General features: G+C 44.1%; 2 protein-coding genes across 3 annotated transcripts in view; one reads left to right on the plus strand and one right to left on the minus strand.

Moving 5' to 3' along the window:
* Nucleotides 1-2003: 2003 nt before the first annotated feature.
* On the minus strand, nt 2004-6146 carry LOC133376326 (uncharacterized). Of its 2 annotated transcripts, XM_061608232.1 has the most exons (3): nt 5821-6146; nt 2919-3392; nt 2004-2825 (listed from the first exon to the last, which is right to left on the minus strand). In XM_061608232.1, the coding sequence occupies exons 2-3, from the start codon at nt 3051-3053 to the stop codon at nt 2379-2381; spliced, it is 582 nt and encodes a 193-aa protein (XP_061464216.1). In that variant the 5' UTR covers nt 3054-3392; nt 5821-6146; the 3' UTR covers nt 2004-2378. The 2 variants fall into 2 exon arrangements, 1 of the variants encoding a protein (XP_061464216.1); XR_009760454.1 differs by lacking the exon at nt 2919-3392.
* COL5A2 (collagen type V alpha 2 chain) overlaps nt 5975-16668 on the plus strand; it is a 189289-nt gene continuing 178595 nt past the window's right edge. The window contains exon 1 of the mRNA XM_061608231.1: nt 5975-6494. Within this exon, the coding sequence (XP_061464215.1) occupies nt 6392-6494 (103 nt within the window). The 5' untranslated portion in view covers nt 5975-6391. The remainder of the gene's footprint in view (nt 6495-16668) is intronic.

Raw genomic sequence — 16668 nt, forward strand, 5'->3', positions numbered from 1 at the left:
CTTCCACAGCCATTGAAAGCCAGTACTATAGGAGCAGTTCACCATTGCACTGTTTGGTGTATGCAATGTTTGTGTACTATAACCCCTCCTTTTTTGGGATGCCATACTTTCTGAACACCCTCAGTGCTTCAATGTCTAGACATGACATAAATGAAATGGCCTCCCTGAAGAAGTTTCTCCCTGGTGCGCATTGTGTGTTTCTTCCACCTCCTCCTCTCCCGACGACAATGGTTCATGTGGTGGATGCACTGCAGGTTGACAAGGCAATTGTTAATACACAGAAGAATAAACCCTGTCATTACATTACATGCATTGGAAGGTATATCTGCTTGTGCTTGGCATAGCAGCAGGTAACAAACCCCCAGATAAATACCTATTGCCATGGTAACAAAATCATTCACTGTTTTCCCACAAATAGTTATTTGTTATTAATTGTACTTCTCACCGCATGAACATGTCAACAAACATCCAAACCAGCACAGGGGTCATTCTTGCAGAGCGGAACAGAAGCAGTTAAATGACCTGTTCTCTTAAAACTCAGGTAAAGCTATGTTATTGGACCTGCTGATATCACAGGCGCATATACACACCATATAGTTTTAAAAGTTAGCTTTATAAAGTTTGCTTACCAGCCGGGCGTCGATCCTGCCACGAGGGACGCCCCCCTTCCTTCCACAAGCTGTAGAGCTGTTTGAAGTAAGGTGGTCTTTTCTGGGGCGGGGGGTGTCCCTGGAATTTCTCCATGGCACAAAGAAGTCCGCTTTCAAGCACTTCAAGCATGAGCGCACCTGTGGGCCAGTGCCGGCTTCCCCAAGCTGACGTGCCACCACCCTAAAAATAGGTGCTGTCAGCAGGAAGGAGCTCCCCATCAACCGCTCGGCTTTCCTCACGTTCTTAATGCAAGAAAGCATAAGCAGTAGCTCCTCAGCTCGCCAATACCTCCCCTTACGCATGGCAGTGAGAGGCATTGCCGAAAGGCAGGCCAAAACAAACTTTATGCTGAGAAACACGCTGGGCGTGCAAAGCAAGAAACGCGTGTTTTGATGGGGTGTACGGGCCAGCCAGCACCATAGAGGCTGGCGCTCTACCGTCCTAGACAAGACACGTCGTTACTTTATTGCAGTTGCAACCAGTGGGATCACATGCAGTGTGTTCCCCCGGAAACTTTTATTTGGTAAAAGGCAAAGCAGCATACATGGCTGTTTAACAATATGTCAAGACTGGTGGTTTATCTTCCTAGACATGACACATTGTTACTGCTTTGGGGTGCATTGAGAAACACATGGAATCACAGGGCAGGTGGTTTGCGAAAAGGAAAAACCACATGCATTCTGTTTTGTGATATATCGCAAATACAGGAACAATGCAAAACTGCACTGGAGCCGAGGTCTGTGCTGGCGGGGATGGGGAGTACATATATGGAGAGAAAAACAGAGCGTGTGGGAGCGCTCAAAGAAGACTCTTGAAGGACAGCCTGCAAAAGGCTCAAATGAACGACCAGTTGAAGTGCAGAAGCTCCCTTGAAACCGTTCACTGTACGGTATGGTTACAGGCAGTCAAACACACACATAGGCACAGTGGCTGTTGTGCCATCCATCCTACAGCTGGCTTGCATATCGGCCCCCCCACGCCTCAGATGCTGAACAATGGATCTCTTCCCCCAAGCAGGCGGGCAGCCCCAGCCGCTGTCGCCGTCCTAGGAATGCCTCCCCACCCTGGACACGGTTACCATCCCTCTCCCCAAAGGACGGAGGGGGTGGTGTTTCACCCGTGAAGTAATCGTTAACCGTCGTGTGTATCTCCCAATAGCTTAATATGAGGAAAGAAGGCATTCGATTTAGCGCAATAGCATTCGATTTAACGCAATAGCGCAAATGTGAGCAAGAAGCACAAGTGCAGGATGCATACATTCAATTGAGCGCAATAGCGCAAATGTGATCAAGAAGCACAAGTACAGCAATTCTTTGCAGATAACTGGTTTTGAGGTTTATTTTACCACCGGGAACACTTGAAAGAGGAGCAAGGGGAAAGGAGGTAAAGGAAATATAGAGAACTAACATTGATCTAACATTGAGGGTGGGACATATTACTCAGACATTCATGTTGAAGGAAGAAATCCACTTTAAAATTGTTCTCCATTATAAAGCGAGTGATAGCAGCTCTAACCGCATTCCCCCTGCACGCATTCGTATTGTCATTTCTGTGGAACTGCTCCTCATATGCCGGAAGTTCCAACTCATCTGACACGTCTAAGTGCTCGTGGAGAATATGTCCCCTGCTCTTGCAAATGTTGTGTAGCACTACACAGGAAGTCACAACACTTACAAAATTTTCCTCTGCGACAGGTAGGCGTGCAGTAAGACGTCTCTACCTAGATTTTAAACGCCCAAAACTTCTTTCAACCACATTTCTGCAGCGGTTAAGATGGAGTTACAAGCCATCTGGAAGTTGTCCAGATGTCCCCCATAGGGCTTCATCAGCCAACGGTGCATTGGGTAGGCAACATCTGCAAGGATGAATGGAGGCACTTGAACCCCCCTGATTGTTGTTGTGGGGTTACCTGGGACGAACACCCCAGCATCCATTGCTTGAAAGATAGCTGAGTTGCGAAAAACGAAGGAGTCATGATTTTGCCCACTCCAGCCAACCTCAATGTTAATGAAACGACCAGTATGATCACAAGTCCCTTGCAGTAAAATCGAGTAAAAACCTTTGCAGTTGATATATTCCTTGCCCTGTCCCGCAGGAGCCATTATAGGGATGTGGCAACCATCAACAACACCAATCACCTGTGGAAATCCCATTCTCATGAAGCCGTCCATTACCTGAAAATTAACCAGAGGCACTTTAATGTAGTTGCGTTTTTTCGCTTTTGTGCAAACCAGACATACTAATAGTGACACATTTAAAATAGATACCTCCTGATGATTTCCAATATTGACAGTTCTTGAAAGAAGAACATGCTCTATAGCCAGGCAGACCTCCACCACAATGTCTCCCACGGTTGACTTCCCCAGTCCGAAGTTCACCGCTACCTCCCGGTAACACTCCATTGTTGCCAGCCACCAAACAGTCACAGCAACCCTCTTCTCCACTGGTATTGCATCTCACATATTGGTTCCCTGCCTTTCCAGATGGTGTCGAAGAAGGCCAGCTATTTCGTATAATGTTGCCCTCGTAATATGAAAGTTGGCGAGCCATAGATCATCATACCAGGATTGCAGAACTTTGCAGTCTCCCACCAGATTGCAGTCTCCCACCAGAATCTTGCATGATCTTGAACCCAAACTCTACGAGGGATATCTCGTTTTAAGGTGCTACGGGCCATGACAGCCAACTTCTTCCACAAAGGTGAACGCCATTTCTTTTCCTGGTTCTGCAGTTGCTTTCCCCTAAGAAGCAACAATCGATCGCGGCTTTCTTCTGATCTCACATCATCATTCTCCTCACCCACACTTTTTCGTGCCACCAACATGAATTGAAGGGCAACATCCGTCAGCTGAACAAGGCAGATATGCAATAGTTGCAGGTGGAGCTGTACAACAGCCAAAAACTCGGAAAACTCCATTGCGGCCACTACTACCAAACTGTCAGGAAATTCTAGAAATTCAAACTTTAGCGCTCTTGCGTTCAAGCGCAAGTGTGTGGGCTTCGGTGACAAGGGGGAGAGGAGCATATGTCATATTTTGCTGACCAATTGTATGATAGGGGGTGGTGTTACAGGAGGGGCTGGGAAAACAAGAACAGCTCGTGAGCATCAGTTTTTGCTGACCAATTGGATGCTAGTGGGTGGTGCTACAGGCGGGGCTGGGAAAACCCAAATAGCTTGTGTACGTTCTCCTGCTGCCCTGTGCAGGCGCAGAAACAGCGGGTTTTTTATATTGGGAAACAGCGAGTTAACAGGCGAGTGGGGACTTACAGATGACAACGCGAATATGGAAAACATGGATTATCCAGGTCAGTTTGGACGAGCCCCTATTTAGCATTTCACTGTTTCAATGTACAGGTGGCCATCCATTAGACCAAAACATACTTCTGACGTTTCCAGAAGCTTAATAATTATTTAACAATTCTGAGGCTCCTGGGTATATGATACATGTCTCTGGCTATTTCCTGGCCCTTTCACCATACCAGTGAGGGCCAGGATCTCTTCTTGATCATTCCAGAGTGCAGGACACAGAATAATGGGCTCAAGTTACAGGAAGTCAGATTTCGAATGAACATCAGGAAAAACTTCCTGTTAGAGCAGAACTATAATGGAACCTATTATCTAGGGAGGTGGTGGGCTCTCCAACACTGGAGGCATTCAAGAGGCAGCTAGACTGCGCCTTGTCAGGTATGCTTTAAGTTGGATTCCTGCATTGAGCAGGGGGTGGGACTTGATGGCCTTATAAGCCCCTTCCAACTCTACTATTCTGTGAATCTACACATTTAAGGAATGAAGGCTGAACTTCTCTGGCTATTTTCTGGCCCTTTCACCATATCCATTTAATAAAGAATAAAGGTTGAACTAGATGTTAGAAGGCAAAACATGGAGTTCCCAACCCTTGTGTTGACATCTTAAGGGAAGCAGGGGATGTCTGACCTTTCTTCTTATTTATTATTTATTTACTACATTTATACCCTGCCTTTCTTTTCATGATTGAAACTTCTTCAGTGTCCCTCTTGTCCCAGGGCAGTCCCCCCACTCCAAGCTGGTGTCAATCCCAAAATGTTGAGGAGCCTGTGGGACCAGTTTGGGGATAAATTATGTGAGTGGTTAAGCACTCCCTTGTGCCCACCAGTTATCTCTGAATTAAGGTGAGCCAGCAACAGATGGCACAGAATGATTTTGGGCTATTTTTGTGGCTTCCAAGGTGCCAAACAGTAGCCACATCATTATTTAAAGCACCTGGCTTCCAGCAAAGCATCCTGGGAACTGCAGTTTGATTAGGGTGCTGGGAATTGTAGCTCTGTGAGGGGTAAGCTACAGTGCCCAGGATTTTTTGGGGGAAAGCCATGTGCTTTATATGTACAGTGTGGATATAAATGGAGAACCATGGCACTGGATACAACCACTATAGGAAGCTGCCTTATAGTGAGTCAGACCTTTGGTCCATCTATATTGTCTCCACTGACTGGCAGCAGCAACAGATAAGCAACCCATCCTTCCTGCAGGTTACACTGAGTTTATAGGAAGTGCTCTATAATATGATTGTGTTGTTAGCTGACCAAAACATAGGATGCTGCCTTATACCAGATCAGACTATTTGTCCATTTAGCTCAGTATTGTCTACACTGACTGGCAGCACCTCTCCAGGGTTTCCGATGGGGAACATTCCCAGCCCTACTTAGAGAAGCTGGGGACTGAAACTGGCACTTCTGCATGAAAAGCAGGTGCTCTACCACTGAGCTCTGGCCCTTTCCCTATATAGGGAAACAGGCTTGCTGTTTGTGTTTTTGTGTCGTTTTGCGCAGCAACCTCAGAGCAGAGCAGTATAAACCAGTGAATACCTAAAATTTCAGCAGCAGTTAACACTTAAAGGCCAACAACCTTTTTCTCACTCACCCGCATGCCAAGTGGTAGAGAGGAGAATGGCACAGAAATGGGACCATATGAGGAACAGATATGACCACTTTACGCACTGGATTGCCCTACCACTATCGAGAGAGCGAGGACTGACAACTTTATGGTCACCTAGGCAGCCGTAGAGAATGCAGCAACCAGAGGGGCAGAGGAATAGTTAAAACTCCCCAGCAGTCATTAACAGTGATGGGGGCAAAGCCTCCACCCAGAAGCTTGGAGGGGGGTGGGTAGCTTCCCTTTCCCTGGCCCCTTACCATATAATGAGCGTTTTAGCATCTTGGCGTCCCTTCTCCTCCTTCCAAGAGTGTGACTAGTAGAATAATCTGCTCTCCGCCAAGTATGTTCTGCTCCCAGATCTTTTCCTGAACAACAGCAGGAAAAAAAAAAGGGGGGGGGAAGAAACAAAAAGGAAAGCTCCTCTAAAAAAAGGTGGATGTTAAAAAAAAATAGGGGGAAAAGTTTGAGGGGAGAGCGAAGCTAGTTCTGATTCGGTTGTTTACCATCAATCACGCTATTCCTTGCCAGGGACTGGATGATTATGAGCCCGAAGAAAGCGAAAGGGGGCAGGAAAAAAAGTGGAGGCAGCATTCTTCCTATTTAAAGCTGCATCACCGGGGGTGGGGGGGGAAGTGTTTGCAAGTTCTGCAAGAGCAAAGTGTGTTAAAAAAGGAAGCAAGGATCGGGCAACTGGCAGACTTTTCTTTTTTGCCTTGCGTGAGTGCTGAAAGGAAAAGAGTTGACTTCATGGTGTACAAATAATATTTTTACACTTTTTTGCACTTTTTCCTGCCCCAGGAGGAGGATATGCGTGTCTAATATTTAGACATGATGGCAACCTGGACCCAAAGAAGAACTTTTGTCACTCTGATTGCTTTTCTAGGATGTTTGGGAACAATACGGACGCAAGACGAGGAAGAGTTTGAGGGGGGTGAGTTTTTCCCCCCTTTTGTAGTGCTGAGTGTGGCTTGCATACGTTGAATAAAAGTGGATAGAGAAGCTCGCAATGCACAGATGACTGTGTGTGCGTGAGTGTGGGGTGTGCGTGTGTGTTAATACTGTGAAACGGGGGAAAAGAAGCGGAACAGTAGATAAGTGGGAGATGGAGTTGAAAAGCTGAAGATTCTTTGCCTTCTGAGCACTGTTCTGCAAACACAGAAGAAGTGAAGAGCAATGAAATGTAAAACAAAACAAAACCTGTGCAGGCATTACGAATAAATCCTGGTGTTGCTTGGCATTATCTCTCTGCAAGGCAGCGGAAAATTTTATTTTGTGTGTGTGTGTTTTGCAACAAAAGAAAGTGGTAGAGATGAAACTGTTGGAGATTCGCCTGAGCGTTCTGAGTGAAGGGAGGGAGAAGTAAACACAAGGACTTGGAAGGGTGGAGTCCTTATGCGCTGCCTGAAGTACATCTGTTTTATTCAATTCTTTGTTTGAGGGAATTACATAGAACTTATCTTTTTATCTGCCGTTCTCTTTTTTTAAGCGCGTGGGGGCAAAGAGAAAGCGGGTCTTTCCCCTGTTGCCAAGTGACTTGGCTTGATGGAATCCAGACTTCTTTGACATACTGTTTTCCCACCCGTCTGACTTTTGTGTTATCTCAACATTGGTATTTTGTTCCATGGTGTTAGAGAGGACAGGAAGTCAGGAAGCTTGGGTACTTGTCTTCGTGGCATGGGGATGGATTCACCGGCCTTTTCTTATCAATTAAAATGCAATGTTCTGGAGGCTTTCCTAATAGTTTTTGTTGCAACACCCAGTCAGGTCCAGCTGTCTTAATATATTTTGGCTATATAGAAGTATCACCTGCAAATTACTGGATTGGATTATTAAAACAGCATGGGTGGGGTACATAATTCTTTTTTTCCCTACAGCCCACAGTAAAACATTTGATATGTGATCCAAGTTTGAAACAAGTCAAAAGCTTTCCCCCTCTCTTTTCTGCAAAAGAAGACAAGCATTTTTTCAATTCTGTACATTGTGCAAGCAGACCCATAGAGGGGGCGCTTTATGCAATCTTCTCAGCAAGCTCAAAATGAGTGAGTGTGTGATTTGCACCAGGGTTTCAGACAGAATGATTGTGAAATGGGAAGGCAAGGCCACTGTGGTAACACATACTGCAATCCTAAGCAATCTGTACTCCGAAGTGTCATTAAGTTGAGTGGGTTTTACAGAGCAATCCTATGCATGTTTACCAGTGAGTAAGTTCCACTGTTTTCAGTAGGGTTGATTCCCTAGTAAGCATCCTTAGGAGTGCAACCACAACACCACTTTGCTGAAAGAAGAAAAGAGAACCTCAAGCACAAGATCTTAACTTCAAAGTAAATAAAAAAGCATGCTTCCAGCAAGAAGTCTGAAGGGTTAGGTTAGAACATGCCATTTGTCTGTTTATTTCTGTTATGGAAACCCTGGGGTGAGCCAGTGATGTTGCATTGCAACATATTTTCTAATGGATATTACATGCAGAGATTTCAAACTGAACAGATGAGGATGACTTATGGCATGACTATATCCTATTCAGTTATTGTCCCTTCTGCCTAATAGTTTTACTAAGTTTTGCTGCTGCATTTAAAATTGTATGAACCCCTTGAATTCAAGACCTTGATGAGCCCAGTTGTAATCTCGCTTTCAGTAGAAACACCAGCTTCTTTTGTGGTAGGGTTTATCTAATGACATGATCCACTATTCAGAAAGCATGTGTTTCATAAGTCATTGTAATAATTTTATTTAATGTGGGATTATACCCTGGCCAGCCAATGCATGGCATATTGACCAGCCAGCTGTTGAGTACTACTGATTCCCTAGCTGGCCACTTTTGCTGCTGCCTCTAGAGTATTATGTACTCCTCTAGGTGGTGTGGTGCCTAGAGCCAGCATTGAGAGTATACTCAAAGGAGAGCTCCCATAGGAAATGGAACCTGGAATCCCTAAAGCTTCCTCTTGACACACATAGGGCAAGGTTGGTTCTGAGTTTTTTTGGGGAGCTTCCTCTCTGCATGCTTTCAAAAGTGCCTGAAAGGGCTAAAGTAGAACAGAGTGTTCCCTTGGATCAGACAAGTTGTAAGATGCGCTGGCAAGCTTTTAAGTTGCTGAATCTTTCCTGACCTCTGCCCGTGCTTCTCAACTCTAGCTAGGCTAGCATCATTTTTTTCTGGACATTTATGTTCAATTTCATTTAAGCCATGAACAAAGTCTTTAGCCTTGGGAGGTGTCTTCACATTTGTGCCCACACAAAGCCTGTCAAGTTTGGTAACAGGACATAGGGCTCATCCAGATGACTGCAAAATGTGTGACACGCCCGCTATGTGTGTTCATTATTTTTCTGTTGTCCAAATGATGTCTCGTGCTGTTACGCATTTTCGCGGGTTAAATCCGCTCCTTGCAATACCGGCAAAAATGCGGGTATTGCAAAGAATCATCTGCTGTGCCTTCAGGAGGTAGGATGCAATACCGCGGACTTTACAGCTGATGGGCGGTTCTTGGGCATTTCCCCTTGCTCCTTCTCCTCATTCCAGCCAATCTCGTATCTGCACTTTTGCGCATGTGCGAGAATAAGCCCGGGAAAATTGAACCAATCATCACAATGGTGGGGTGTTGGGGGGGTGTCTGCAACTACTGTGCAGATGCATTTTATTTTTTGCCAGCCTGCAAACTGGGCTGCCGCTCTGGGTGAGATCTGCAATGCACAGCAAGGGAGAAAGGGGCTGCTAGTCAGTTTCATGCCTGCCTGGGGAAAGCTTTGTCAATTTCATTCTACTGGCTGGGGTTTTTGTTTCAAATCATTTCCCTGGGGGAAGGAAAGGGAGAAGGAGGGGTGTGTGACACATTTCTTGCTTTTTTTGAGAAATAAGTGCAAATGCCAGGTGTGTATCTCCTTAGAGACTGGAAAACCATAGAGAATGAAATTGACAAAGCTTTCCCAAGGCAGGTGAAACTGAGGAGCAGCCCCTTTCTTGTTTGTATTTGCGATATTTCGCTTAAAGGAATGTATGCTTTTCTGCCTTTATGGATATTTAAGGAGATACACATGCTGGCAATTGCACTTATTTCTCCAAAAAAGCATGAAACGTGTCACCCCCCTCCTTCTCCCTTTCCTTCCCACAGTGAAATGATTTGAAGCAAAAACCCCAGCCAGTAGAATGAAATTGACAAAGCTTTCTGGAGGCAGGCTGAAACCGACCACCGCCTCCTTCCCCCTTTCCTTCTGCGGGGAGAACTCCTTTACAGCCATATTGTGCTTCGTTGCAAAGGGGGAGAGGAGCATACATCATTTTTTTGCTGACCAATTGGTTGATAAGGGGAGGTTTTAGAGGCGGAGCTTGGAAAAAGCAAAAAGAATGTAGGGGTCTTACCGCTGCGTGTGCGGGTGCAAAAAAGCGGTTTTTTTAATTGGGAAAGAGCAAACTAAAAGGCAAAGTGAGGACTATCAGATGACAAACCGAATATGGAAACCGTGGATTATCCCGCTCCGTTTGGATAAGCCCCTAGATGTATTTATTTTATATGTCACCTTTCTGCCCATCAAGGTAGCTGACAGAAAAACAATAAAACAATTTAAAAATAATCAGAACCTTAAAAATATAAATGGGAAGGTCAATGTTAAATGGGCCCTGGCAGCAAGTTCCACTGCAGAAGTAGAAAGTATGCAGCTGTTTAAACACATAGACATTATAGAATGAAATGGTCTTTAAAAAGACCATGAGGTGCTAACCAAGATATCTTGTTCAAGAACTTGATCCTTCTTCTTTTAGTGATGGTGCGCTGAGAAATAGCACAGAAATGGTGTACATTGGAGGGTCTTTCCCTGGACTCAAGGTATGGTCAGGTTTGGACTGTTGCTTTACCTGAAAATTTAACTTGTTAATTTCAAAAAGCACAAAGATGCACAAAAACAGACAATTTCCCCATCACCTGGTATCCATTTATTCAGTTCATCAATTCATTGGAACAGAGGCAACGGTCACATGTGGAGAGACATGCTTGGATATTGATTTATATCCCAGATTATTTTTGGATGTTCCCTGCAATATTCTTGCAATTGTCTGTAATTGCCATGAGGTTGCTGGCTGGATGAACTTTGGGCAGAGAGTTCCACTTTGGAAAATATTTGCTCCCTTTCACCATCAGGCTGGCCCCAGAATGTTGAGGCACACAGGCTAGGGTATCCTCAGATGATTTTGGGACAATTCTTGATATTACACTAAATGCATGGCTGCCACTGAAAAGGCAGCCATGCCTCCAGCTCCCCCATCCAGTGTATTCATGCAGTATCCATGTTCTGGCATCATAGTATTGAGTTTCCCCACTTCTGCTCAACATCATTGGCTTGCACAGCCAGGAGCCTGTGACCTGTGGACATGGCTAAGTTCTGTACATCAGAGGTGGGGAACCTTTAGCCTGCAGAGCCTCCCCATTCTGTCTGCAGCATCCCCTTGCAGCAAGTCTTGCTTTTAAAAACCTTCCATTAGCTCCAATGGGAAGCTGTTTCCAAGCCTAATTGCTGTATGGGGGGGGGAGGATGGAGACTGCGGCTGGGAAAGGAAGGGCTGACCATTCCTTCCAGTACACTGTGATCCCCACAAATATCACTCCCCTCACTCAGGAAATTAGGCTCGAAAAAGCTCTTGCTCTGTGTGTGTGTGTGTGTGTGTGAGAGAGAGAGAGAATGGTTGTGTGTGCGAGTGAATGGATGGGCTGATATATGCTATATGTGAGAATTGATGATGATGATATACTGCTTACATGCTACAACAGCTTCTAAGTGGTTTACAAACATAAAATCAATTATAAAATCCATACATAATTAAAATACACAATAAAACAATTCCATTAAATATTAAAAATGCAGATATTTAAAATATACAATAAAACAAGCCTGTTAAAAAGCATAACAATCAAACAGTTAAAAAAGCAATGAACAGTTGGATCAAGAACTTCATATTCAGGAGAATGCTTGTCTAAACAGGTGTGTTTTCAAGAATTGATGGAATGCTGACGGAATGCCAGTACAAGTTGGTCCTGTCATATTTTAATAGGGAGGTCACTCCACAATACTGGTGCCACCAGTGAAAAAGCACACCTCCATGTTACCATAAGCTGATAATCATCAGACTGTGGCAAAACTAGCCAGGTTTCATTTGCTGATCTTAATGCCCTTACTAGGCAGCGGAGGGGAAAATGTTTTTTCAGGTGCTACGTGTATATGGGTGTTAGGTGTAGAGGTGAAAGAGTGGAAGTGGTCCCACCTACTGCTAGCATGTGGCCCCCGGGATGTTAGCCAGAATGGAATGTGGCCCTACAGTTGAAAATAGGTTCCCTGCCCCTGCTATATTATGTCAGGGATGTAGATCTATATGTGGAGGAACATTTTTGGTGGATGTTCATCATAACGCTTAGTTATGTTTACTGTAATGAAGAGCAGTGACTCATCAAAGTATAGGTACTCTCTTGAATGCTGTGGTGAAGGCTGTTGATGTAATATGGTTTTCAAGGTCAACACCAGTGCTTTGAATTACAGCTGGAATTAACTGGGAATCCAAGAATCTCTTGCAAAATATAACAAAGATCAGACATTTGTATGTAAAAAATGAAAACGTATTTTCAGTCATAAAATGCTGATTGTGGCAGGATCTTTGCAGGTTGCCACTTTGTTACTGGGTCCAAATTAGTGTTTAAAGCTCTAAAAGTCCCAAATATCTGAAAGACCGCCTCCTTCTCTACAGACCCTCTTGGGTATTGCGATCAGCAGAGGGGGCTCCTTTGCAGGGCCTGCGTCAAAGGGCGGTCAGGTTGGGCCCTGGCTGAGGGCCCCGCAGCCCACAGGCCCCCCTGTAGAGCCCCTCATTAGGGTGGGGGAGTAGCGTTCCCCTTCTGCGATCCTGCCGCAGATCACAGGGAGGGAGCTTTCAGGACACCCACCCATTTGCTCGTTCCACTTACCTCTCTCTCCTGTCTTCTGAGGCTGCGTGAGCTGTGCGCACAGGGTTGCCATCCACCAAGATGGCGGTGGAGGCTTTTTTAAGGGGCTGATGCTCCTACTGCCATCTTGGTTGATGGCAGGCATGTGCGCGTGTATGCTCGTAGCATACCACACCGCATACATGCCATTAACCAAGATGGCGGTGGGGACATCAGCCTCTTAGAGAAGCCTCCACTGCCATCTTGGTGGATGGCAGCCCTGTGTGCGCAGTACGTGCAGCAACAGAAGACAAGAGAGAGGTGAAACAGGCAGGAGACGTGCGTCCGGGGCAAGCTGGTGCCCAAGGGCCCAGTCATGCCTGGTGCTGGCCCTGCTCCTTTGGTAGTTCCACTGTTCTCTGTAGCTCGGGGTTGTTGCCTGGGAGAGGGCATTTTTTGTCAAGTTGTGGAACTCTCTCCCTACCAGCGTGCGTCTGGCAACTTCATCGTACAGTGTTAGGCAAATGCTGAACATGCACCCCTTTACCCTGTCCTTTGATACCTGAGATGTATATTTTTTAGGACCAACTCTATTTTGTGATTTTAGGTTGTTTTTAATGCTGTATTTTACAATTGTTGCAACCTGCCCTAGGATCTTTGGGCAAAGAGTGGGTAATAAATGATGACGATGATAATAATAATAGAAAATTTTTCTAGTCAATATTGTTCCTTTAAACAAAGTTACAGTATTCATGCTTATGCCAGCATTAGAAATAATTATGATATAATGAATATCATAGGTTTATGCCATTTATTATATCCCAGGCTATTGTATCTGGCAAGTGAAAGAGAAAACAGACATAAGCCATGGCCAGTAGTAGGTCAATCAGCCATCCAGTACTAGATTGTGTGATAGTATGAACAAAATTAATCAAATCGCTTTGAATTTGGCATAGAGTGAAATGCAGCTGAATCAGTTCATGCTCTGAGGTTGGATTAAGTATAGCCTGGAGACCCCAGTTCAACTGGAGGCCTTGCTTAAGGCAAAATGTTCTACAAGCTTCCCTTCTGTAAAAAGAATACAGAAATTACACTGAAACATTTGGCAAACTATTGCAATAGATCATGACTTTTACTAATGATTTCCAGATCCAACAAAGAGAAGCAGCAACAGTTGGAAAAATGTGCAATTCCTGCTTTTTCAACAATGACTCCTCTGAAGGATCTCTTTCCCATGGAAAATCATGATATAATATAACTAGGAATGTATTTTTAAAACAGTATGAAGCTAGTGTTGCTGGCACATGTGGGAAACAAAAAATTAATCCTATGCAAACCATATCTATGCAAACCATATCACAGGCCCCATGTCTTTCTGAACATTGGAACACAGGAAGCTCAGCCTTTTTATCCATCTCACCCGGTATTGTCTACTCTGACTGACAGCATTTCTAGAGAGAAGCAAGCTGTTTAAAGTTTTTACTTCCTTTTTTCTCTGTGTTGCTCGCTGTATGAAGAATCACTACATTGTTTGAAGGTGAATGAGGAGGCCAGTGGGCAGACAGTGCCATGTAGATGTCTGCAACTGGTCTTTCCAGTGGACTGTGACACCTGTCAGAACCAGTATCTATCTGGAGGCCTCTAACCAAATGGGTGCTTTTTAAAGGCTGCCTATGTGAACCTGTCCAAAGTCTGTATGACATGTTAGTGCAGTCTGACAGGATTTGATTTTTAAAAAATGTTGAGGTACCATATCATATTTTTTAAAATTCAAATCCTGTCAGACTGAACCTGTCATATAGACTTTGGACTGGTTTAAAAAATAATGTTGAGGCACCTTGTCATACCTCCTCTAGGATGCACACCTTAATGTGGTGAGGGAGTTTGAGAGTGTCGAAGAACCTGAGAGCAATGCAGTCAGGAGTATAGACCAAGAAGCCAGACTCCTAGCAGGGTCACCCAAGGCGGAATGAGACACCAGACTAAGGTGCATCCAGACTTGGAGGAAGGCAATGGTAAACCACCTCTGAATACCTCTTACCATGAAAACCCTATGAACAGAGTATCCAAAATGCAACCAGAGATAGTGCTGGAAGATGAGACCCCCCAGGTCAGAAGGCACTCACCGAGCTACTGGGGAAAAACAATGGACAAATATGAGTAGTGCTGTGACTATTGACGCAGCTGGGTCAAAGCCGAATGGAAGCCCAGGGGCTGATGCACACAGATGTGAAAGGAGCGTCCGGGGTTATACGACATACACAATAAGAACATGGAATGTGAGAAGCATGAATCAGGGACAGTTAGAAATTGTCAAGCAAGAAATAGAATACATCAACATTACAATGCTTTGCATGAGTGAATTAAAATGGATGGGAATGGGACAATCAGGCAACTATAAAATATTTTATGCAGGAAATGAGAAGTTAAGAAGAAACGGGGTTGCTTTAATAGTGAGAAGTGATGTAGCGAAAGCAATTAGGAGCTACAACACAAGGTCTGAGCGAGTTATATCAATGAGATTAAATGGGAAACCTATTAACATAACCATCATCCAAGTTTATGCTCCAACGTCAAATGCAGAAGAAGAAGAATTGAAGAGATTTTATGCAGAAGTACTGGAAGAAATTGATCACACACCAAAACAAGATATGATGATAATCATGGGGGACTGGAATGCAAAAGTAGAGAACAGGGAAGAACTAGGAATTGTGGGGAAATGGGGCCTAGGAGACAGAAATGAAGTAGGAGAAAGACTTATTGAATTCTGTGAAGCCAATCATTTGTTTCTTACAAACACATTTTTTGAGCAACCGAAAAGATGACTGTACACATGGACATCACCAGATATAGGAATCAAATTGATTATACAATTGGCAACAGAAGATGGAGAAGTTCCATACTTTGTGCAAAAACAAGACCAGGAGCAGACTGCGGTATAGATCATGAACTGGTCGTATTGAAAATCAGAGTAAAGCTAAAGAAGAACAAAGCAATCATAATGCCAAAATACAATTTAAATAACATCCCAGAAGAATATAAAGATCAAATAAGGAACAGATTTGAGGCTTTAAACTTAGTTGACAGAGAACCAGAAAACTATGGAGTGAAGTCAGAGACATGATCAGGGAAGAATGCACAAAGACAATACCTCTAGTTAAAAAGAGAGGAAGACCTCAATGGATGACTGAAGAAACTCTTAAAATGGTTAAAGAGAGAGGAAAGCAAAAGCAAAAGGAGATAGAAACATGGTCAGAACCCTAAATGCAACAATACAGCGACTAGTACGTAGAGACAAAGAAAACTATTACAATAGTTATTGTATAGAAATAGAAGAGGACAACAAAAGGGAAGAACAAGAGCCCTATTCCAAAAGATTAGAGAAATGAAAGGGAAATTTAAACTAAGAGTAGGGATGTTGAATAATCAACGGGAACACACTGACTGACCGAGATGAAATAAAAGGAAGATGGAAGCAATACACTGAAGAACTCTATAAAAGAGATGCAAGGATGACAGATTCATTCATGGAGGGACCGTATGATGAAGAACCAGAAATTTTAGAATGTGAGGTGAAAGCTGCTCTTAAAATACTTGGAAGAAACAAATCACCAGGAATAGATGGCATACCAGTAGAGTTGCTACAAGCTACTGAGACTGAATCTCAGTATTTGACAAACATTTATCAAGAAATATGGAAAACTAAACAATGGCCCACAGACTGGAAGTGTTCAATATACTTCCCAATTGCAAATAAAGGGGATCCCAGGGAATGCAGTGATTATTGCATTATTGCCTTAATATCCCATGCAAGTAAAGTAATGCTCAAGATTCTACAAAGGCTCTTACCATATATGGAGCAAGAAATGCCAGATGTCCAAGCTGGATTTAGAAAGGGAAGAGGCACCAGAGATCATATTGCAAACATACACTGGATAATGGAACAGAGCAAGGAATTTCAGAAGAAAATCACCCTGTGCTTTATAGATTACAGCAAAGCCTTTGACTGTGCAGATCATGAAAAACTATGGAATGCTTTAAAATAAGTGGGGGTGCCACAGCATCTGAAAGAGAGCCAGTGTGGTGTAGTGGTTAAGGTGCTGGACTATGACTTGGGAGACCGGGGTTCGATTCCCCAGACAGCCATGAAGCTCACTGGGTGACCTTGGGCCAGTCACTGCCTCTCAGCCTCAGAGGAAGGCAATGGTA

The sequence above is a fragment of the Rhineura floridana genome, chromosome 2 (genome assembly GCF_030035675.1).
Source record: "Rhineura floridana isolate rRhiFlo1 chromosome 2, rRhiFlo1.hap2, whole genome shotgun sequence".
Lineage (NCBI taxonomy): Eukaryota > Metazoa > Chordata > Lepidosauria > Squamata > Rhineuridae > Rhineura > Rhineura floridana.